This window comes from Euprymna scolopes, chromosome 26 (genome assembly GCF_053919585.1).
Source record: "Euprymna scolopes isolate OS-2025 chromosome 26, ASM5391958v1, whole genome shotgun sequence".
Classification (NCBI taxonomy): domain Eukaryota; kingdom Metazoa; phylum Mollusca; class Cephalopoda; order Sepiida; family Sepiolidae; genus Euprymna; species Euprymna scolopes.
The window spans coordinates 56,588,853-56,613,129 of record NC_136507.1 but is presented as its reverse complement, the minus strand read 5'-3'; the positions used below and the strand labels follow the sequence as shown (position 1 = coordinate 56,613,129).

The 24,277-nt window shown below is 33.7% G+C and overlaps 1 protein-coding gene across 3 annotated transcripts in view; it reads right to left on the bottom strand.

Moving 5' to 3' along the window:
- The window catches only part of LOC145248073 (uncharacterized), a 430,627-nt gene that overhangs the window by 238,044 nt on the left and 168,306 nt on the right, over nt 1-24,277 (bottom strand). The window contains exon 1 of one of the 3 annotated variants that reach the window (XM_080109846.1): nt 21,385-22,294. The exons of 1 other annotated variant lie outside the window; for it this stretch is intronic. In XM_080109846.1, coding sequence (XP_079965972.1) covers nt 21,385-21,561 — 177 coding nt within the window. In that variant the 5' untranslated portion in view covers nt 21,562-22,294. Of the gene's footprint in view, nt 1-21,384; nt 22,295-24,277 lie in introns of those variants that run through there. One more of the 3 variants, XM_080109849.1, reaches the window with a different exon arrangement.

Below are 24,277 nucleotides of genomic sequence, written 5' to 3'. Positions count from 1 at the left end.
AAGGCTACTCAGATGTTTTTTGTAGGGCCCGAGTACTCCTCTTTTAGAAGCACTGGCTCATTTTTTCACCCTTTAACCTTTTGTGAGATGTGACACAAGGTATGATACCCCGATATTATTCCAAAAATATTGAAACAAAATATTCCGTTTGGTAATGCAGTTACAAATTCTTCACCCAATACACTCTGTTATAGCCAACAAGTGTCTGAGGTTGAATAAAAAGAGACACCTTTGAGTTTAGAGTAGCACATATTTCACTTGCTACATAGTTCTTTACAATATTCATTGGTTTATATATGCTGTATTGAATATTAGAACATAGACGAGAGAGAATCTCGTTGTGACAATGAAATATGTTTGTTCAAATAATAATTAAGTTAAATCTTTTTCATCTGTTCTATATTGGGAACCTACGTCAGTAAGTAAAGATTATATTAACTAGTATGAATTTTGACAATGGTTAAATTAGTATGTCAAGATAACCTGAAATATACTGGCTGCATCTAGCGTCATTGAGGCAAGGGTTCAAAGGTTAGTTCTTCAGATAAAACGTGCTAGAAATGGCATTGTTGAATGATATGACAGAAACCACATCATGAATTCAGGGGACAGAGCAGAGTTTCAAGTCAGTAGTACTCAGGAAGTGAAACGCGACATGTGTTTGAAGATGTGGAGAGAGTCTGAATGATTGTCACCCCAATGTCTGCCGTCTGCGTCTCTCAATCCATAAGTAGAAAAACAAGTTAAAAAGTAATTAATATTAGATTGGTCTTTTTTCACCATAAACAACCATTTTCTAAATAAAACCTTTGAGAACCAATCACACTGCATACATAAGCCCGATAGATTCTTTTTTTGGTCGACTGTGATAAAACTCTGCTGGTTAATAATTGCAGAAATTCTTTGAACTTCATTCATTCCCAATTCTTACGATCACACATATTAGATATGAAGAAGAGGCCTAGATACCTCTAACAATGAAAGAGACAGAAAAGTGAGTTTGCAAAAAGAGTTTTTTTATACAAAATATGAAATTCCTTGTTTTGTTAGTCCCCCAACAAAAGGAGGGCGAACCTGTAAATTCACCCTTGTCCATTTGTCCGTCCGCACTTTTCTCAATAACTATGCCTTGGAATTTTTGGAAATTTTGCATAAACATTAAACATGATATAAGTAAAAAAGTAACAGAACGGATTTTCTGAGAAAACTCCGGTTGCTCCCCTAGGCGTGCCTTTCGGGTTAAAATGGCTAAAATTGACACTTGTGCTTATTAAAAAGTATTGATGCCTTAGATTTTTATAAAACTTTCTGAAAAGTTGTAACTAACTGATTTCTATATAATTTTGTTTGCCTATACTCCGCGATAACTTTTTGGTGTGCTCCAGGGGCTCTTTTATGGCCAATAAAAACAATCCATTTTTGGGACTATTTTACCATATTTGTCCAAAATTTTCTGTGTATGTCTACTTAGTAGTTGTGCATGGTGCTGAACTCAAATTTAAATATGTTAAGGCCTTGGGTTAAATGGAGGGGGGGGCAAATGATGGACTTAGTCATTTCTATTTTTGCATGGTGGAGAACTCAAATTTACGTATGTTAAGGCCTAAAACTGCACCGTTTGTTCATTTTCACCAGGATTTGACATCCCCTGGGGACTTTTGGGGCTAAATAGGAGTGGGGGAGGGGCAAATGCTGAACTTAGCCATTTTTTTTATGCCTCGCTTTCGACGTGCACTCACAGGGGGGGGGGGACCATGCATGCTTCACTTGTTTGCAATTTAAATGCAATGTGAACGTAATATAAAACAGAAATATAAAAGAAAAATCTAACTACCAATACTTGAAATACAATATCGATAAAGAAAATAATGTAATAATATCACACAGCAGCTAAATATACGAAATTGTCAGCTTTATATAAACATCTCACGTAAAAAATTAGGCAAAAAGTTCATAGAATATCTTGCTTGACAACATATGTTAGAAAATCCGATCTAAACAATAAAAGTTAAAAATAAAAAAAAAAAAGAATGAAAACACATTGACAGTATTTTTATATATATTAAGGGAAAATGGAGGAAATACCATAACTAAAATTATCTGCCAACATTTTGCTACATAAAGGAGTTTATTCTCTCTCTCCCTCTCTCTTTCTCACACACACTCATACACGGGCTTTACGTTGTGAATGAAACAATCGCATTTGCGAGTGATGTTTTCAAGTGGTGACTAGAAATAATAAAAGGCTTATAGTTAAACACAAAGGTTTTAGTGCTGAAAAAAATCAGCCCCCTCAAAAAGGGCACTCTGGATTGTGACAAAAAATTTAAATCTCTGGAAGATTTCTCCTTCACTGACCGAGGACAGAAAAGATTAATTCTTTGGACTATCGTTCTCATTTTGAATGTTATTTTTACAACATTTCAGTCGATGTAACCTTAGGCCTTCTTCAGATGTATCTTGTTAAACTCAGGAATGTTTCTGTTAAACTCGGGAATTTGGATGGAATTTTGAACAAAACCCTTTATTTACTTCATGGGGCGCAGTGATTAGAATACTTGGGAAAAGCAATTGTAAAAGTGATATTCTCCTGAAGGTTGAAAGTTCAATCCTCAGTGTGGGCGACTGAAAAATACAATTGCGAATTACTTAGGCCCTCTATCCAGTCATGGCTGACAGAACAAGAGCATACTACCTCAATGAAGTAAATAAAGGATTCTGTTAAAAATTCTTTCCAAATTCCTCGAGTTTGACAGAAACATTCCTGAGTTTGAGAGGATACACCTGAAGAAGGTTGGAGGTTATATTGACTTAGACGTTGTGAACATGACACTAAAGATGAGAACAGTAGTTTGAAGAATCTAAATAATACGAATAAGCAATCCTCATCTAAAAAATTCAGAAATGAAGAAAAAAGATGAAGTATAGTATCAGGACAGATACTACACTTCTCTTCTATCCAAAAGGCCAAAGTTTTAAAATGTATCAAAAGAATAACTTCACCCACAACATCCTTTCAATATTGGTCCGTAACATTTTTATGGGATTTTCTTTTTTTTTTTTTTATCCCAGCCACTGACATATGTAATTAATTCATTTTATTTATAAAAAAAAAAGTGAAGAACTTCATGGACAGGTATATTCCCAGACTTTTTAGGACAAAAGAGAATGAGTATTTTTTTTAATGTCTTCAGATCCAAGCTACATACGAAATTCTAATTTTGACATTTCAAACTGGAAGAAAAAAACGTTTTTTTTTTTTTTACTTTGAGATTTTTTTACAATTTTTTTACAATTCTTTTACAATTTTTTTTACAATTTTTTTACAATTTGTGGTGAAAAGAAAAAAAATGATCAAAGAGTAAAAAATGATTATGTGCTTCATTTTCTGTCTTAATTTTTTTTTAATTAAAAAGAACAACAAAGATGACATTTATAAATTCATTTTTTTTTAATTTCTCGAATCAATATGAAAACATGCTTGTTTAATGACAAAAATGGTATCTCAAAGTTAAGCATGATAGACCAACAAAAATTCTATTTCAAAATTAGGAATGACAGATGTACAAAAATGCTATTTCAAATCTGAGGCTGACAGACCAACATAAATACAATTTCAAACTTGAACCTGACAGAGCAATCGAAATACTATTTCGAACTTAAGCCAACAAGAACAACAAAAATACTATTTCAAACTGGAGCCTTACAGAACAATGAAAATACGATTTTTAATATGTATCTGGCAGAGCAACATAAATACTAGTTCAAATATAAAGCTGATTGACCAACGTAAATATTATTTCAAACTTGAGTCTAACAAACCAATGAGAGCAACGAAAATACTATTTTAAACTTTAGCCTGACAGAGAAATGAAAATATAATTTTAAATACGAGCCTGGCAGCGCAACGTAATTACTAGTTCAAATATGAAGCTGACAGACCAACGTAAATACTATTTCAAACTTTAGCGTTAGAGAGTAACATAAATACTATTTCAAATATGAGGCTGACTGAGAAATGAAAATTATATTTCAAGTGTAACAAAGCGATGAAACTGCATTTTCAAACTTAGATGAGAAAACCTACAAAAATGATATTTGAACTTTAAGATTGACACACTAATGAAAATATTTAAAACTCAAGAATAGCAAACCGAGATGCGTCCAAGAATTTCTATCAAAGGTTCTGACATCTCTCGGTTTGCTATGCTTGAGTTTTAAATATTTTCATTAGTGTGTCACTCTTAAAGTTCAAATATCATTTTTGTAGGTTTTGTGCAGTCACATATTTATTGATGAAAAATGCTATTTCTAGTTGAAGAATGACAGGCTGACAGACAAAGCCTTGAGAAAGATGTGAGGATTCATCTAAAATAAATAAATAAATAAATAAATAAAAATATCTGCCTCTTAAAAAATCAACTCGGCAAATTGTCAAGAAACTAACGGACACTCCTTGGATTCGATGCATTATAATGTTCATTAACCGAATGAAGCTAGCAGAGAGAGGACGGGCAGCCATAACCATTAAAAACAAACAAATAAAAAAAAAAGTTATGTTGATTTTAAACCGCATCAAAATGTCAAAATTTAAACTTTTAATTGAATATCATCAGTTTTTTGTAATTCGAAAATGTTTAAACACAACAATCAAGTAATTACATTCTCTTCAATGTCATCGTTGCAACTCCTCCAAGTGGAGGCGGAAGGTATATAAAGCAATCACAGGAGTCTTCCTCGATGAGGCTACTTTAGTGTGTTTGATGTGAAGCATTTTTCGATTGTTTAATACACAATACCTATTGCAAAAGATTCATTGTATACAATTAATTGAATAAAAGTTACTCTGGAGGTAAATGTGTATCACTATCATGGCCAAAGTGTGTTTGTAATACCTTGCTGATTACAACTTGACCATCTTCAAATCCAATGTCACCAAATTCTTGCCTCATAAATAATCAAATGCAGTTCATACCTGCGATGAATGGTTTTGCTTTTTATGCTAATGGATCACAACTTATTAAGGCCCCCACACAAGAACAAAGCTTAAAGAGATTGTATATACATTTGTATGTAAAAAGTGTTGATATGCTGTATGTAACAAATGCACAATGAATTCCAATGCAAGACGACTGGAAACAGTATATAATTAACGGATTTTCTTAATTATATATATATTTTTTTCTTTTCTTGACTTCATCTCCTCCCCTTGTTCCATTCTCATTCGTTAATTTAATGCAACTTACCGACGAGATCTATTGAAAAGGGTCGGTCGAAAGGTTAACCTCTAGATCCCTTAATTTTTTTTTTTTTTTTTTTTTTTTTTTTTACACGTAATTTCGTATGAATCCTTTTTTTTTTATTCGATGTTTTTTTACCTATAATTCTTTTTAGTCGATTTGTCTCTATACAATTTCCCGTTTCTCTTTTTTTCTTCTACACCCATAATGACTCCATTCATACTTTTCAAAGCAATATATATATATATATATATATATATATATATATATATATATATATATATATATTTTTTAAGTTGGTTTCTATTTAACCCATAGTTGGGACCCAAACAGGTACTACCACTCCGGGTCAGAGTGGACCTGAGAGCAATGACAAAGGGTGGCTCCACACTCTCCAAAGCCCGCAAGCTGGGGCATCACCACCGGATATAGTTGAAGGTCATATCCAGGACCTGTAAGCATGAATAAATCTGTGATAGTACATATTGTTTTAGTTTTTTTTTTTTTTTATTCATCACTTGTTTATGTGAGAGAACAATTAAACAGCCGATGATACTTATAAAAATATCAAATTAGCAAACGTACTTCAAAAACAATTTGCAAAACAACACTTGAAAATCACTTAAATATAAATACAAAAAACAAAAACTGAGCACACGCGTAAACAAATTCTGTTTTCAACATCGGAAAATGGTTTAAAAGCTTTCTTGAATATGTCCTTGCATTTATAAGAGAGGTTTAGTCAGAGACAAGAAGGCAACAATTAAATAAGAGTTTTCTTAAAATATAATTCTTAAATATTTCTAACATTTTTTTCTATCAATCTAAATTTCTCTATATATAAGTCAATGTTTTGTATGCCATAAAATCGATATGTTAACAGAACATTCAAATAAGTTTTAATACGGGTTAATTCTTCACAGAATCTAAAAACACCATTGAAAATTTTTTTTTGGTTTCATATGGGGCCACTGGGAATAATTATTGGTCAAGTTCATAAAATAATTTGTGTCATTGCATCTGTAAGGGGGGATTTATCAGTTATTCGGTTAAAGACAAGACGGCAGCAATTAAATAACATTTTGCTTGCAAGCAAAATTTGTAGATATTTCTAACATTTTCTTCTATCTCTCTCTCATATATATATATATATATATATACACACACACACACACACACAAACACATGCTAGCAGGCTACCTGGCATTGCCCAGTCATGAAACACGCTTAAATATGATATTTTCATCAATGCAGATTCCGTATTCATTATTATATTATACTGGACCCAATATATAGTAATGATTTAAAAAGTTTTTAAAAATAATTAAAAAAAAAAAAAAAGAAGTGCGCCACTACCGAGAATCAAAACCAAAAAACGTTTAGTTTACGATTTACTTTTCCTTTTGACGTTAAAATCAAAGAATCTGACTAAGATATTGGGAATTTTTTTTAAAGCAAACTGCAAAATTCAAACAATCTTTATTTATGGAAAAAATTGTCTTAACTGTTGCCCATTTTCAGCTTCGCATATCTGTACTCTTTCCAAAACATTATTCATGACAGATTGCAGAATCTCTGGATTTATTTCGTTCTTGATGTTTTCCTTCAATTCTTGCAGGGTTTGGAGTTTGACGTTCCGAGATCTGCTTGCTCACAGGACGAAATAAGAGAGTGAAATCGCAATCCAGAGATTCTGCAATCTGTCATGAATAATGTTTTGGAAAGAGAACAAATATGCGAAGCTTAAAATGGGCAACATTTAAAAGACATTATTTTTCATAAATAAAGATTGTTTGAATTTTGCATTTTTCATTAAAAAAAAATTGGATAATGTTTTAGTCAGATTGTGTTAAAATTACAGAAAGATATTAAAAATAAAGAATCTATTCAAGTTCACAATCCTTCTATCACTTTTTGACATCCTGTACTTTAAAGCAACTGGAATTTGGAGCATATTTATTGATGTCTAATAACATTTCACAAAAATAGGGATCCTGTTCTCTTTTAACACTTTACATAAAACTAAATATGGTTCACATTTAAACCGTTTATAGCAAACAGCTATGTTCCAAAATTAATAATGATTGGTTAACTAGTTTAGGAGCTAATCCTGTACATACAAGTACATAAACATATGAACATGACTTTATTACAATAAAAAAAATGCGAGCATGAAAAGTAATATGGTTAAGCTTAAACATGGAAAAGAAAAGGACAAAATATTCTAGTAACAATTATAATAAATTTATAACTTAAAATATTGCAGCATTAAGAATTGATTATATAATGTTAAATTGAATTTAAAGAAAAAAAATTTAATGCTGCAATATTTTAAGTTATAAATTTATTATATTTTTTACTAGAATATTTTGTCATTTTCTTTTCCGTGTTTAAACTTAACCATATTACTTTTCATGCTCGCATTTTTCTATTGTAATCAATGCTTTTTCCAGGCTTCCAGTACATTCACTTGTTCTTTAATTTCAGTTTTATTTTTTTGCCCCCATAAACATAATGTACGCATATGTAATAAAACAATATACAACAATCTCTGCTTTCATTCTCTCTATTTCACTTGTTACTTATCTTCTTGTGAGAGCGGTGAATTAGTAGCAACACTAGTCACTGAAGCGACGTGGTTGCTATGGAAACCAGTCATAAAAAAAACATTGCTCACCTCCTTACGAATTTTTACGATTTTGAACACCAGTAAATTCATCATAACTTTTGTTTTATTGAACGAAAATTGAAAAAAAAATTTTTCACAATATAGCTGAGGTGATCTATAAACTGTAATAATGATTTGAAATTTGGTCGAAAAATGAGTGAGCGGTGAAGCTTTAAAGCAGTTCTAAATGATTAAAACTGCCACTTAACCATATATTCAAACACGGTAGCGTTTGAACGAAAAAGATAGAAATGACTTTCTAATGTTTGCAGAGACAAAAAGAAACCAGTTTTCAATTATATCATCTTTAGTAGTTAATACAAAAAACTGTGTTGAATTTTAAAAACATGAATGAATATTGGATAAGTTTCAAAAGTTGTGAATGGGGATGGTAAGGGGTGGAGCAAAAAGAATTTAATGAACGGAATTTTTGTTGGCCGAAAATGTTAATCAGGAGATGCTTTTTGTAGGTGGCAAAAAATAAAAGGCGGGAAAACCAGTAAACAAAGCAAAGCTTAAATATTGATAAGAAAAAAAGAGAGAAGTGACTAGGACAAAAACGTTATTAATGGCTGCCAATAACAGATGTATCTTTTGTGTTTATGACTGATGCTAACATTTTGTGTCCGCAGTGCATAACTCATAATCAACAAAGGACAGAATTTTTTCATATCTTTTGTATAAAGGACTTGAACAATCAGATTATAAAAAAGGGGTCGTTCCAAAAGACTGGGAACTTAGCACAATTATCGACCATTACAAAGGTAAAAGGGAATGCTCTAAACAGAGATAATTACAAAGGTTTAAAATTTATGAATCAGGTTCCGAAAATGATAGAAAGAATGGCTACGCAGCAAATAGTAAGACAGATACGCATAGATGAAATGCAATTTGGTTTTATGCCTGGCCAAAGTACCACTGGTGTTATATTTATTCCGAGACAAATGCAAGAGAATTTCCTTAGGAAGAAGAACTTGTATTTTGCTTTTGTGAATCTGGAGAGAGTTTTTGGCAGAGCACCAAGATAGTTTATGCAATGCTCACCAAATAAACTAAGGGAAAGTGGGTAGTTTTAAGCAAAGGCTCTACCCGCATAAACTGATTTCTTTTTGTCTCTCCAAGCATTATAAAGTAATTTCTATCTTTTTCATTCAAACACTACCGTGTATGGTTAAGTGGCAGTTTTAGTCATTTAGAACTGATTTAAAGCTTCACCGCTCACTCATTTTTTGACCAAATTACAAGCCATTATTACAGTTTATAGATCACCACCTCAGCTATATTGTGAAAAATATTTTTCAATTTTCGTTCAATAAAACAAAAGTTATGATGAATTTACTAGTGTTCAAAATCGTAAAAATGAATCGAGGCGTTCAGCTATGGCCTTAACAATCTATGTCTAGGAATTGAGACAAGCCCATAATCCTTTAAACATCATATGAAACAGTGACCAGCATTTACACCAGCTTCCAATAACCAGTGTGCGTTAGAGCAACCAAAATATATTGCAAGCCATAAACACCTCAGGGGGAGGGGAACAAGATGGCAGAGATTGTAAGTTATGCATAGATAGGAAAAAATACTTTCTGAAAAACTGATCCATCTGTCAGCGCCGGCACCCATGAGGTATCCACCTAATTCTGTTTATTGTTATTAAGGGGGGGAAGTTTTCGGTAACAACCTCACTTTTGCACTGATGCAATCGCTTTCTTCATATTTTTAACATTAATAGCCTTTAAATATATCTTTGTCCACTTTAAAACCGTTTTTTTTTTAAACCTTTCTTAATATTGGTAAGATCTCAAAGAATTTTAGGAAGAGATTCCTTGGAATGCATTTTTATTGTTTATTTGAGGGGTGTGGTGGGGGCTTCTTTAGCTTAATATTTTTTACAATGATTTTTTAAAAGATTTTTCTCCAAACTTTTTGAACTGTTTTTTTTTTTCTATAGAGACGGTTGGAATACAAAATTTTCTACAGAGACGTTTTGAAATAGGGTTTTTTGGAGATACTATTTAAAGGAGGATTTTTTAGAGAGGGTTTTGTCGAGAGACTTTTTCAAAGAGGGTTTTGTCAAGAGACTTTTTCAAAGAGGGTTTTGTCGAGAGACTTTTTCAAAGAGGGTTTTGTCGAGAGACTTTTTCAAAGAGGGTTTTGTCGAGAGACTTTTTCAAAGAGGGTTTTGTCGAGAGACTTTTTCAAAGAGGGTTTTGTCGAGAGACTTTTTCAAAGAGGGTTTTGTCGAGAGACTTTTTCAAAGAGGGTTTTAGGAGAGATTTTTACAAAGAGGGTTTTGTCGAGAGACTTTTTCAAAGAGGGTTTTGTCGAGAGACTTTTTCAAAGAGGGTTTTTGGAAAGACTGATGAACTTGTTGCACTTGCGCCCCCTCGACGTACATCTCCTCGACAAACCGTCTTAGCAACAAAATATCACTCCTTCACTGTTGCGGTCTCTAAATGCCAGCAAGCTTTCTATTCTAATAGTTTCTTCCCTGGAACAGATTTTGGAATTCTCTTCCTGTTACCTGACTGTACTGATATGCAGAAGATTAAATGTAATGTAAACCAGCATCTTGTTTATCTTTCTAGGGCATGGTCCCAAATAGTAGCCCCTTACGTCCAAGTAGCAATATGCCTTGTTAGGGATGAATGCGAGTAGAAAAAAAAGTGTTTTTGGAGAGACTTTTTCAAAGAGGCTTTTTGGAGAGACATTTTGAAAGAGGCTTTTTGGAGAGACATTTTGAAAGAGGCTTTTTGGAGAGACATTTTGAAAGAGGCTTTTTGGAGAGACATTTTGAAAGAGGCTTTTTGGAGAGACATTTTGAAAGAGGCTTTTTGGAGAGACATTTTGAAAGAGGCTTTTTGGAGAGACATTTTGAAAGAGGCTTTTTGGAGAGACATTTTGAAAGAGGCTTTTTGGAGAGACATTTTGAAAGAGGCTTTTTGGAGAGACATTTTGAAAGAGGCTTTTTGGAGAGACATTTTGAAAGAGGCTTTTTGGAGAGACATTTTGAAAGAGGGTTTTTGGAGAGACATTTTGAAAGAGGGTTTTTGGAGAGACATTTTGAAAGAGGGTTTTTGGAGAGACATTTTGAAAGAGGGTTTTTAGAGAGACATTTTGAAAGAGGGTTTTTAGAGAGACATTTTGAAAGAGGGTTTTTAGAGAGACATTTTGAAAGAGGGTTTTTAGAGAGACATTTTGAAAGAGGGTTTTTAGAGAGACATTTTGAAAGAGGGTTTTTAGAGAGACATTTTGAAAGAGGGTTTTTAGAGAGACATTTTGAAAGAGGGTTTTTGGGGTGACTATAAAAGAGGCTTTTTTGGAAGCGAGTTTTCAATTCCGGTCACAAAGATTGTATCAGAAATGTTCCTAGTTCTATTTAATAAATAAATATTACTCTCTTACTCCAATAATTCAATACTCTATTGGATTTTTTCTTTAGCATTAATAAAACAATTTATATAAATATTTAAAAAATAAGTCATATCTAAATAGCATTGGATCTGCTAGATCGATATTTGATTCTGACTGGCGAGGTAAGTCTTCTTCACATAATGAAAAGGTAATTCAAACCTTTTTTTTTTTTATACATCTATCAAAACTGATAATTATTTCAATAGATTAGTAGTTTGTGAGATTCACCGAAAAGCAACAGATACAATTAGCCAATGATAATGTCCCATAACATAACGGATTTTTTTTTTACAAATGGTTGCCACAACATGTCTATGTAGGTACTTATTCAAATATTTTATACTAGTGAGGGGAGTGGGAGCTGACATTACTTGGTCGTAAAATATGCTTAAATATATTTTAATTTATTCAGATTTCGTATATATTATAATAGAGTCAATTTACTATCGATTATTTCATATGATATTCTACTCAATATATAGTCATGATTTCAAAAGTAAAAAAAAAAAAAAATATGACTTGGTGCCATCAGCTAGAATCGAAACTGAAACCAAAACTATAGCAGTGAAGCCTGTGACGTTACCACTGGGCTATCATCAGTCGGATACGAAGTAATTAAAAATAAACTAAGATGAATGTACAAAAATGTATAATGATTTGCGCATGCGTATAAGCGCAGTTTAAGTTAACTCACATTTGACAAGTTCTGATTTCTTTCAATTTTGACCATTTTTTTAGACCTATTTTAACCGGCTAAAGACCTATAAAAAACGTTCCACATGTTTATTACCTTAAAATGTTATTATGTAAAAGACCCAAATTTTCACACACACACACACACACGCACACACACTGGCATGGAAAGACACATGCAGTTTGGGTGCGCTCGTGCGATGGAGTCTGAAATTCGAACCTCTTTCAGTTTAGGAAAAGGTAAGTCACATGATACTCGATTGATGGTGTTGTATCGAATAATATATCGTTGAATTAACTCTTCGAATAAACATGGATATGAACACCATGAGCCAATTTAGTAGCATTTATTTCTTTATCAGTTAAAAAAAAAAATCGGGGGAGTTTGTTTTCGACATTTAATGAGAGGAGGGCTGAAAGACCGCACAGATCAAGAAGTCTATCTTATTTGCTGCGACACTCTCTACCGAATACCACGTGACCAATCGTTTCTCAAACTGAAAGCCGCCTGCTATGCACTCTCCCCATGTTCGAACTTAACACCAAAAAAAGTGATTCTATCCTAGTAGTTCAAAACATTTATTGAAAAAATCAATTCAGGTAACTATATTATGTAATAGAGCTGACATCTATTCAATGTAGCTGCCTTCAGCCTCAATTACCGCCTCGATACGGGTCTGAAACTGAGAGCATGCCTTTTCCACAAGTGCCGGAAGGAGCTTGACGAATACTCAGCAGATGGCGACGATCAGGCTGGCTTTGGTGTTGTGGGAGGTCATGTTGGTGATGTTCTCAACGTATGACCAAACGAAGTAGTCCAGCAGGTTCAGGTCGGAAAAGGAGCAGAGCCAGTGAGAGAAGGGTACAAAGTCGTAGCACTCCTGAAGTCAAGCCTGGGTCTCTTTGAACTTGTGGGCCGGCCCCGAGTCTTGTTGCCACACCCAGAGTCTGCTAGCAGTCACCCGATTGCGCCAGGAAATCACTGCACTCTTCAGCACATCCAGGTATACTTTGGTGTTGATTTTCAAGCCAACTTCGAAGATGTGAGGTGGCATGATGTGGCCCTCACTTGAAACCACACTAAAGACATGGCTGGAAACTTCATGGAGCTGTACCCTCAAGTGTTGAATCGTCCGGATTTGCAATGGTCCTGCTATCATAACTTGAATCGGTAGAGAGCATGAGTTGAACAGCGGCACATCTCCGATCTCGCTCATTGAACATTGTGTCACTTTCAGACATCATAGAAGGCTCCTATCGCTCTTGGAATTTATACACAACTGGCTAACTAATAGATGCTCTGCAACAAAAAAGAAAACCAGTTTTCATCAAACGGAAATGGAATCATGTCCTTTCTAGGGCGACAATTTTATCGTTCCATCCTGTATTTCAGCCAGTAATGCATACACTTTTTCTGAATAAAAAAGAGGAGGGTAATTTTTATTCGACTTTTTTTTTTTTAAATAAAATAAAATGTAGAAACAATAAATAATGTTGGTGCTAATTCCAAATAAGATTGACGGTCGTGACGTAAGCACCTTGCGTTTCTACAAAGTCTTGTTTAACGTAACCATGTGACTACTTTAGACATGGCGACTTTGCTCAGAATCGATATTTATGTTAACTTAAAAAAGGTGTAAACTTCTATTAAATGTTTGGTGCTTGTTAAGATAGAGTCGACAGATCGATTAAAAAAAAAAAATATGTGGCCTAAACAATAGTATTTACTTAATTGTCATGTCGAAAATAGTAATATATCAAAAAATTACGAAAATTCATGAAATAGAACAACTGCTATTGTGTTTTTAGTAAAAAAAAAAATGTCTATCGCTATCGGATAAAACAAAACATCAGCCATTGCCCATTACAGTGACGAAAAAGGCAATAAGTATGTCCCCTGTATTCATCATCTTCAAGGTGCTCACATCTATGGAAAATGCCATTCTCCCTAATTTTCCTAAAAAAAAAAAAATACTTTTAACTATGATTTTCTATTCAATGAATGTCATTTTTTAATATATTACTATTTTCGACATGATAAGTACTGTTGTTTCTACTTAAAACAACATTTTTAAACATCGGTCTGTCGCCTCTATCTTAACCACTAAATGCTTTAACGCAAAAAGATCACACATTATTAGTTAAAAACAAAAACAAAAAAAAAACCTAAATTGTTTTTCACTAATTCAGTAATTCAGTGAATTCACCAACTATAATATTTCCTTTTACTTAATTTATGTCGGCAATAATAATGATTATCGAAATTTTTGTCTATAATTAAAGTCGAATATTCACATTTTATTTAGCTTCTGTAAGTGAAAGCGAAAGGATATTATTTTAGACCGCGGCGCGGGGACCGGAGCAGGAGGAGCACCCTTTTAACTTTTTTTTTTTTCTCGTTGCATTTAAAATTGCACCAGTTTCCATTTTTCTGCTAATTTTGTAGCAGTCACGTGTCAAAACGCCCTTACGTTCTGTCCCATATGGCAGGGTTTTTAATGTATGCACAAGTTGCCAGACAAAAAGAAAAAAAGCCACAATAATTCAGCGCATAGTTGGGATCGCACTCACAAGAAAGCTTTATAAGGATGGATCTGGCTGGGTATATTTATTTGACTACCATTGCAGCAAAATCGGACACATTGTCAATTTATAGCGGGGTATCTACCCCCCCCTCCACGTTCCTCAAGAGAAACACACTAAACGTGTACAATGATTTGCCGTGATTGAATCAATTGGCATTCTCCGGTGCGGCATCTATGGCGACCGGTAATAAACCACCTGAAGCTGAAGATGAGGTAATGTCTGGTAGAATAGTCACACCAGACCGAATAGATACGCCACTTTGATCTAAGCTAGAGTAATAGTATATTACGTATACATTTAGATAAATAGAATAAGCAGTAAAATATTTACAACTTTTAACAACCTAAACTGTCATTGAGAGAGAGAGAGGGGGGGAGACAGAGAGAGGGAGGGAGACAGAGAGAGAGAGGGATGGAGACAGTGAGTAAGAGAAGATAGAGACGGGGAAGGAAGGAGTAAAGAGAAAAAGAAGACGTAACACTAAAAAAATAAACCTCGGTAAAAAGTTGAATAAAATATCTGATTTTTTAAACAAATAATGGTGCTAATACATAGAATGGATCCGCGATATTTTTTAAATCGTACTTCCACGCTTAATTAAAGTTTTATGATATGTTTTTTTATTCAAATTGTAAGGTCAAAGTACAGAATAGGTACAAAACACCCTCCCCTCCCCGTGTTAAGAATGGCTTTTTAAATAATAACGTTATTATTTCAGCACGGATCACTCTGAGTACCCAAATAATCAAAATATTAAATGACACCCCACTACTTAGTATTTTATCTTTATTGGGAAAATTCATTTCATTCGTCATGAAGCGACGAAACGGATAGTTAGCTTCTGTTTGCGCCCCCCCCCCCAACCTTTTTACAAAAACGCTGTAAAAATAAAACCTGTTGAAAATTTTCCAAAATTAATCCAATGTGTACGAACACATCGCGTAATAATTTTTCTTTGTGCGATATAAAAAGTTTAATTCTTTTTATAGCTACTAATGTTTTGAAATTTAAAATTGATAATAACAGAAACTTTTCAAAAACTAAGACAAAACGACAAAACTATAATTTTTAAAATTAAATCGTACTTGTTCGCAATTTAAAAATACAAGATAAATCTTAACGTCACGATTAAGTGTCGGAGGGGAGGGGCACTTCTTTCCCATACAGCAAGGTTAAACGTGAAGCCAGTTTAACGTGGAAGGCCGGGGTAGGGGCGTCCAGCTCACGTGAAAGGACATTCTAGAAGAGTACAAAAAATAGCCGAAAACAGACTCATCGGCATTCCCTGGTAGAAACGCATCAGGCGACATTCAATAAGCCAACTCTTTTTGTAGGAAATAATGCCTGGGATGACGCCCTTCTAAAGACTGAATCATACCTCATTAAGACAAATGGATCGAGCCTTCAAGCAACTAGAACTTAGAATAAGAATATGCAAATACGTTATTTCGTATCGTCGTGTATAAGACTCGTTTAAAGAATAGCGAGAAGAAATAATTATAGTTTTTGTTCCGGCAACCATCGATTTGCTTAAAATTATCGATGACACAGGTTTTCTCCCTTGAGAATAACAAACAGTAGCTACGATAAGTTTCAGGATAACTGGCAAACTGCCCTTTTCAAGAAAACCACATGGTACAATGTTTTGTTATAACCAACTGCTCTGTGCACTAATTAGAAATTCAGGACAACAAACTACCCTTTTCAGATTAGCCACTAGCTACAGTAATTTGCGATTGTCACATATACATTTTAGGATAACAAACTGTCCTTTTCAGGACAACCACTAGTCGCAATAATTTGCGATTACCAACTATTCTTTCAATTTACAGAGGTGTCATTATCAACTGGATCACCAACGCCCGATCGTCAAACCAGAGAAATGAGCCGACCAAACGTTTGATACCAACGTTTCCCTTGCGATGCCGGCATTAAATCAGTCATTAGACGTATGATGTGGTGCGACTATTATAGATCAGGGGTCTCCAAAGTTTACATTGCTACCTTTTTAAAGCAATTATGCAAAGAAAAAGAAAAAAAAAAGAAGAGAAATGACCTGGACATGTTAGATACGGTTTTGTTAATTAACATTAGCATTGCTCTTTAGTGAAACTGATTCTCCAAAACTTCATTTTTTTTTAAAATCATTTTCTGAGCAAAAAGAAAAACCAGCACACTATTTTCACACATTTACATTTAATTTTTTTTTCTTTTTAAATATCTTCACGTTTTCTATAAGAGCTCTGCGGGCTGGATTAAAGACTTTGACAGGCCGGATCTGGCCCACGGGCCGTAGTTTGGAGACACCTGTTATAGACGGAGAAACTGGATATTTGTTTATTTACCTAAATTCCCGCCTTCGTCATTTTTTTTTCAGCCGATTGCATCGTTGTTTTGATTTCTAAAAGTTGTAAGACCAACCTTCATACGGAACCACAACAACAGGTTTAAAGTGCAGAGGTTTTTTTTTTTTTTTTTCAAATTGTTATGTTTTATTTTCACACAATCACTCTTGGCCTTTTGCGATATTGGGTTAGGCTGTGTGTGTGTGTGTGTGTGTGTGTGTGTGTGTGTGTGTGTGTGTGTGTGTGTGTGTGTGTGCGCGCGCGCCATTTCTTATTATTGACGTTGCGCCAGTATAGTTAACATGAAAAAAAGGGGTGAAAAAATACACATAACTGTTACCAAACGCATTAAAATTTACTTTCCTACCTATATATTTTCACGTATGTTTATCGATTCTACGATATATTATTTATGCATTAATCACTTATTTAGCCAAACAAGTGTGCTTTCCGTTATGGCCACCAATTTTGGAGGTACTTGGTCGCGATTTTCAGGCTTAAAAGATTATGATGATGATGATGATGATGATGATGATGATGATGATGATAATAAATAAATTCAAGCCGTTTATAGGCTGGACGAAAGAAGAACTGAGGCAACTTAACCAGAAAACCAGGAAACTCATGACTATTTCCAATGCACTCCACTCGAAGGATGATACTGGTAGACTATATAAAAAGGAAAGACGGGGGAAGAGGACTGATTTATATAGAAGATTGTGTAAATGACATAAAAAGGGGGTTTGTATTACTGTACACATAGATTCGAAAAAATCGTCAAAAAACAAATATATAACAAATAAATGTTATCAAAGGCAAGAAAAGTTACTTTTCTACCTAACTGGATATTTTTTTTAGTGTTTTTATTTAATGTAACATGTTTATTCAGCTCGAAAAACATACAGTGTTTACCGATGTATTGGAAAATTTAAAATGGTGCCCGACTCTCTCTTTGGCGTGGTAAGTTTGAGAAAAGGAGTTAAAAATAAAAAAAAACTAGACAAAATACTGTTAAACACCCATCGAATATATATCAGCCTATGTCACGGTAACATATATTGAGCCAGTTTCTAACAGTATTTTGTATAGTTTTTAATTTGTAACTCCTTTTCACAAACTTACCGTGTCAAAGACAGAATCGGACGCCATTTTAAATTTTCTAATACATCGGTAAACACTATGTTTTTTTGAGCTGAATAAACATGTTACATTAAATAAAAACACTAAAAAATATCCAGTTAGGTGGAAAAGTAACTTATCTTGCCTTTGATAACATTTATTTGTTATATATTTGTTTTTTAGACGACTTTTTCGAATCTATGTGTACACACCCGAAAAAAGAATTAGAAAAATACATAATGCAGTACACTGAAAAAATAATTATTGCAGCAAGAGACACCTTAAAAAACAACAAAAAAAAATGAACAAGACAGAAAACAGAAGCAAGGGGTAAGGCAAGAAAAGAAAAATGGGAAAAGAAACAACTACACGGGGAGTAACAAATCACACTTTATTTCCTTTTGACGGATTGATTGTTGCTATTTCTTATGATGATTTAAGGGCATAATAGATTCACTTACTGATATAATAATTAAGTGATTCATTTTGCGCTACGAAACAGATACTGCCAAGAATTGTAAATGTCAACTGAATTAAAGGAATAAATAATATGATGGTCAATATCATGAATTTTGGAATATAGTCTTTTCTCATTTATTCACTATATATATATATATATATATATATATATATATAAGAAAAATGCTTAATCAGTTATTTTTCACCTTTTCTATACCAATTCTTTAATTTATGGAGCTCGATCTAACTACAGAGCATATACAAATAAATGACAAAAGGTCTATATTCCAAAATTCAAAGATGGCGTAACTAAGAGAAAAGAAAAAAAAATTGCAATTTCTCTTCCGATTTTCTGATTTTGTACTCATGCACATATTCCTTTATTTTCTTTTGAAGTTGGTGAGCTCCTTTTCTCCTAATGAGTCAAGGGTGGAACAAATTAAAAATTGACATAATTACATGAATGATTCTGTGCTACGAAACAGGTGCTGCCAAGAATTGACCATTTTAACATGCTTACAGAAATAAACGGTAAGATGGACAACATTTGGAAATTGTGAATATAGACCTTTTGTTTATATATATATTGTCAGTGTATGTGCGAAAAATCTCTACCAAACTCCTCTCTGAATATTTGGTTTACGGAGTTGAAATTTGATATATAGGGTATTTGGACATGTATTGTAGCACACTTTCGAGTTGCTTCTTAATCGGCTAAAATAGCTGCTAAAGGATAAAATCTGAGAAGAAAAAAAGCAGTTGACCTTAGAAGAGTAGGTCGAATAAAACATTTCTCCCGCTATTACTTTTGCGCATGCACAAAATTAAACATCCATAGCTCGAAATCGGTTAATTTTTAACCTTTCGTGTCCATCTCAGTAGCTCAGACCAACAAGGACGCTGAAGAGATAAATAACGACTAAAGTTGGAGCGCTGAGGTTTCCATTCTAGTGGATGGTACCCAAGACATTTTTCAAATTTTTTAAATTTAGTATTGGATAATAATCAATAGAGAATTGACTCTACAATAAAAAAAAATCTGCATGAATTAAAATATAATATTTATGCGTATTTTACGACCGGGCAACGCCGGGCGGCCTGCTAGTATATATATATATATATATATATATATATATATATATATATATATATATATATTATATATATATATATATATATATTATCGCTTATAACTAATTCTATTTGAATTTTTAAAGATCTGTTTATCTTTTTTTAACTAATCGTTTACCAAATTTATAGACTGTAATATCTTTTAGGACATTCCTCTTAAGCCTCTTCAGTATCATTATATGGATAATAAAACTATTTATTATTTTGCTATCTTGTTTACGTATGTTTATGTGCACAAACACATCGCGTAAATTAGATGACAAAATAAAGAAATCAAGAAACCAGGCTGAAATTTTTTATTTTCTTATTTTCCTCCCTACGAGGCCAAAGGTTGTTTTTTTTTTATGAGAGAATTCTCCAACTCCCCCATCAAGGATAATTCCGGATGGAGCTAAAATAAAAACTGACATATCCAGGAAGGATTTCGCCCACTCCGACCGAGATAGACAATTTGAAATCTTCATTTGCAGAAAATATTTCTGTAATTTTATATTTAAAACTAATTAGGCACAAAACCACACAAAAGTGTATTGAAAAGGAGATTGTTGGTCATCCTTGATCTACAGTGAGAAAAATGTCTATCCTACTCTTAACTAGAATCACCTGTCACCACAATACCACATTCACTCTAGAGGCCGTCCTACTTAAAGATAACCCACAATTTGTCGGAAATTTTATTTTTCAAAATTATATACTACACTTGATCTTAACCTCTAAGCTAGAAAGAGAGAGAGATAGAGAGAGAAAGAGAGAGAGATAGAGAGAGAGAGAGAGAGAGAGAGAGAGAGAGAGAGAGAGAGAGAGAGAGAGAGATAGAGTCACCCTTTCTCTAAATTCCCCGAAACATTAAAATAATAAAGAATGGTAGAAACGACCAATACTGAGTGATGACGATAGAAATATATAAGTTATAAAAATATATATGGCAATTAAGCTACATAGAATATTCCGCGTTTCATCCACGCTACCTAGCTCTACCTATGTATTGAGCACTGTTGAAGTAAATACTTAAAGTTTACGCATAAAATTATACTTTCGTATATTAATTTATGTGATTAAATGAAGTAGTAAGTAGTCATATATATATATATATATATATATATATATATATATATATATATATATATATATATATATATATATATATATGAGAGAGTGTTAATCATCAAACAGCTTCATTAGAAGAATACATTTTTTTTTTTCAAATATAACTTAATCCCATAAAGAAAGAATATTTCTGTGTATATTTTGTAAAGTATTTACCCAGCTTTAGTATAATTTATTACTTTATTGCAGTGTATGTGTGTGAGAATGACTTGAGAGGCTACTTATGATAACTGATGACAATTCTTAATATGAAGTTATTCGATTCATTCATTTCCTATGAATTTGGCTGGGACAAAAAGTATACGAATAATAATAGTAATAGCAACAATTATTATTTTATTTTATTTTATTTTTTTATTGTTGTTGTGTAAAATAATGTATTTGCCTCCTCACGAGAGCAAAGTTAAACACAACATCATTTTTCAGGTTGGGCAAAATCTTGCTCCCCGAAAATTTGGAATTAAAAAAATATATATAAACGTATAGTCTCGTCGGCGCTCCTTCACGGACGAGGGCGCTCTATGCAACAAGTAATAAAAACCCATCTACCCGAAAAGGATGTAGTCTGCGGATTCTTTAAAATTTCGTAATTAAAAAAAAAAAAAAAAAAAAAAAGGCCTACCTGTTGAATTTGTGGGTTTATTTGCACGAAGTCCAATTCTGGTCGAGTACCGACGGAAACTATCCACACCATTTCAGAGCGAATCGATGGAAGAATCTCCCCTTCTTCTATCCCTTCCTCCTTTTCTTCGGGTTGATTTTGGTGATTCGCTCCTCTTTGACACGTTGGGGATTGCATGAATTCTTATTTCTTGTTTGCCGTTTTTTTCTTTTTGTTTGTTTTTTGGGAGGTGGGGGAGTTTATAATCAACAAGTGTTGATATAGATCAACAGGTTTACTCTTTTTTTAATCACCGTGACGAGAGCGGCCGCAGAAACACCTCGACATTTTATGACAAGGAATCATTTTTGTCTTTTTTTCCGCCTCGCCATCGTTGCCGTACCTCCTCCTCTGCTGTTGCAGCCGGAGTATCCAATTAACCATTTTCTTTTTTTATCACTCTTTCTCTCGGAACTCTGCTATGGCTCTCTTGCCTTCTCGTTAGAGACACCGAAAAAAAAAGAAGAAAAAAAAAGACGAAGAAGATGGAGAAAGAGAAAGAAGAAATCGAAAGATGAGGAAGAGGGAAATTATAATTAACGTGCACCGACCACAGATGCCTTCCCCCCCTTTTTTCGCGTCGCTTTTCCCCTCTTCTTCAAACGCGAAAAAAAAAAAGCACTTGCTCTGCTTTTTTTGTTGTTTTAATATTTCGAGTTGTTGCAACTCGACATTTTTTTAGAGAGAGAGAGAGAGAGAGAGAGAGAGAGAGAGAGAGAGAGAGAGAGAGAGAGAGAGAGAGAGAGAGAGAGAGAGAGAAACGTTTTTTTTTATTTTTATTTTTTTTTTTTACTTTCTACCGTCATTCATTTTAACGAATGGTCGGCTATTAATAATCGACATTTTTGCCAAGAAAATAAAACGGCTGAATATTTAATTTTATTTCTTGCCTTCTTCGTTTTTTTTCTCTTTTATTCATTCAGATTTTAGTCTGAATCCTTCGTTGTTATTTCGTACCAAAACAATCGATCAGCAGATTTAAAAAATAAATCCATTTTTTTTTTATATAATCTTTTTCGGTTTACATAAAATCAGCAAAAAAAATTAAATGTGTGTGTGTGTGTGTGTGTGTGTGTGTGTGTGTGTGTTATCGTTTTGCTATGTTACGGGTTTTGTGTTACTAGCGTCGTGTGTGTATAGTGTTTACTTATGTATGGCTCTGCGTTGCATGTGTGTTATTTATTTTGTGTCGTGTGAGTGAGTTACAGCCTTTGTGTGTGTGAGTATTTCAGGATGTGTGTGTGTGTATGTGTGTGTGCACGTGGTCATTTGTGCGTGTGCTACTATTGCATTAATGCATTGCCTGTGCATGCGTTTGGTGTTGCTTGCGTGCGTGTGTGTTTATTTATGTGTGATTATTCCGGCCATCACTTTCTTAAGTTGTTATTTTATTATTTTAGTTTAGTTTAGTTGTTTTTTGTGTATTCTGATTCAATAAAATAAAAACAACTACCTTTTCTCTCTCTCTCTCTCTCTCTCGGCGGGGTTTTAATGTCCCCAAAACGTTCGCTTTTCGAGATTTCCCGTTTCGTCCCCGTCGTTTTCTCAATGGGCGACACTTGTTACTACGATTTTTTACGAGACAATTTTCTTACTGTTGGAGTTGTAATACCAAGTTGGTTTCAAACGTATTTTGATTTCTTTGTATATAAGAATGTATTCGATGTCACACATTCCTCCGCCTATCTTGGGTTGGGTGGTTTCAAACAAACGAAAAAGTAAAAAATAAACAAATAAATAAAACTCACATTCATACCCACGTGTGTTCTGAAATATACACTACGACTTTGTTTGCTGGCAATTTGTTTTGTCTTCAGGAAAAATCCTCCTAGACTGGGAAAAATTTTAATTATTGTTCTCAATCCAGGACGCCCCCTCCTTTTTTTGGGGGGGGGGGGATTTCCTCAGATTAAACTTTGTCCTCATGAGGAGGCAAATAAATAGGAAGGGCGTTTATTTTCACCTTGTTCAAAATGTTGTTGTATTCTTGGCCAAGTGAGAAGTGATCCTTCTAGACCGAGGTATATTTTTGTCCTAATCCAGAGAGAGCTCCTTTTTGTATGGAAGGGGGGAAATCCCCCCCCTTTTAAAAACCGACCATTTGTCTAATTTTGCCCTCAATAGAGAAGATCACGACTCCGACTCTTGTGGTTAAGATCAAATTGTAGCATCTGTTTGGTACTACCGACAAAGCTCCCAGGTATTACATCCTCCTTTTTAAAGAAGGAGCTAAGGTTATTGCTTATTTCATTTCCTGATTCGTGAATAACAGGTCTGGTATGACCCTTTTCGATAGAGCTGGCTGGACTTTCCTCCACATTAAAACCGACCTTGTATCTAACTTTGTTCTCGTAAGATGAGGTAAGTCCATAGGAACAACTTGTATAATTATAATGCTAAATTTTAAATACTAAAGTGTTTACTTTAAGTTAATTTGTCGTTTCTTTTCTTTTTTCATATGCTAACAAGAAAAGGGTCTACAACTTTCTCTTGCCAAAAAAAAAAAAAAAAATACGTGGTGATTTACTGATTTAGCAGGTTCGCACATTTAGTTTGTCCCTTAACAAGAAGGTGGGAAAAGAAAAAAAAAACTTTACGGCGATTTGTTCAAAAACCGCGCAATTCTATTTCACACCTCCACAAAAATAACTTTTCTTTTCTGTTCAACTGCATAAAAAAAGAATCTTAAAATAGAAACAGAAAGAAAGAAAGAACCCTTCACGGATAAAGCAGAATTCATTTTTTTTTTTTTTTTTACATTCATTTGTGCTAATGAAAAAAAAAAGGGGGTCGTTTAGAAACTAAGGCAGTGTGTAACGACGACTGTCCGTCCAATTTTCTCACCCTGGGGGGA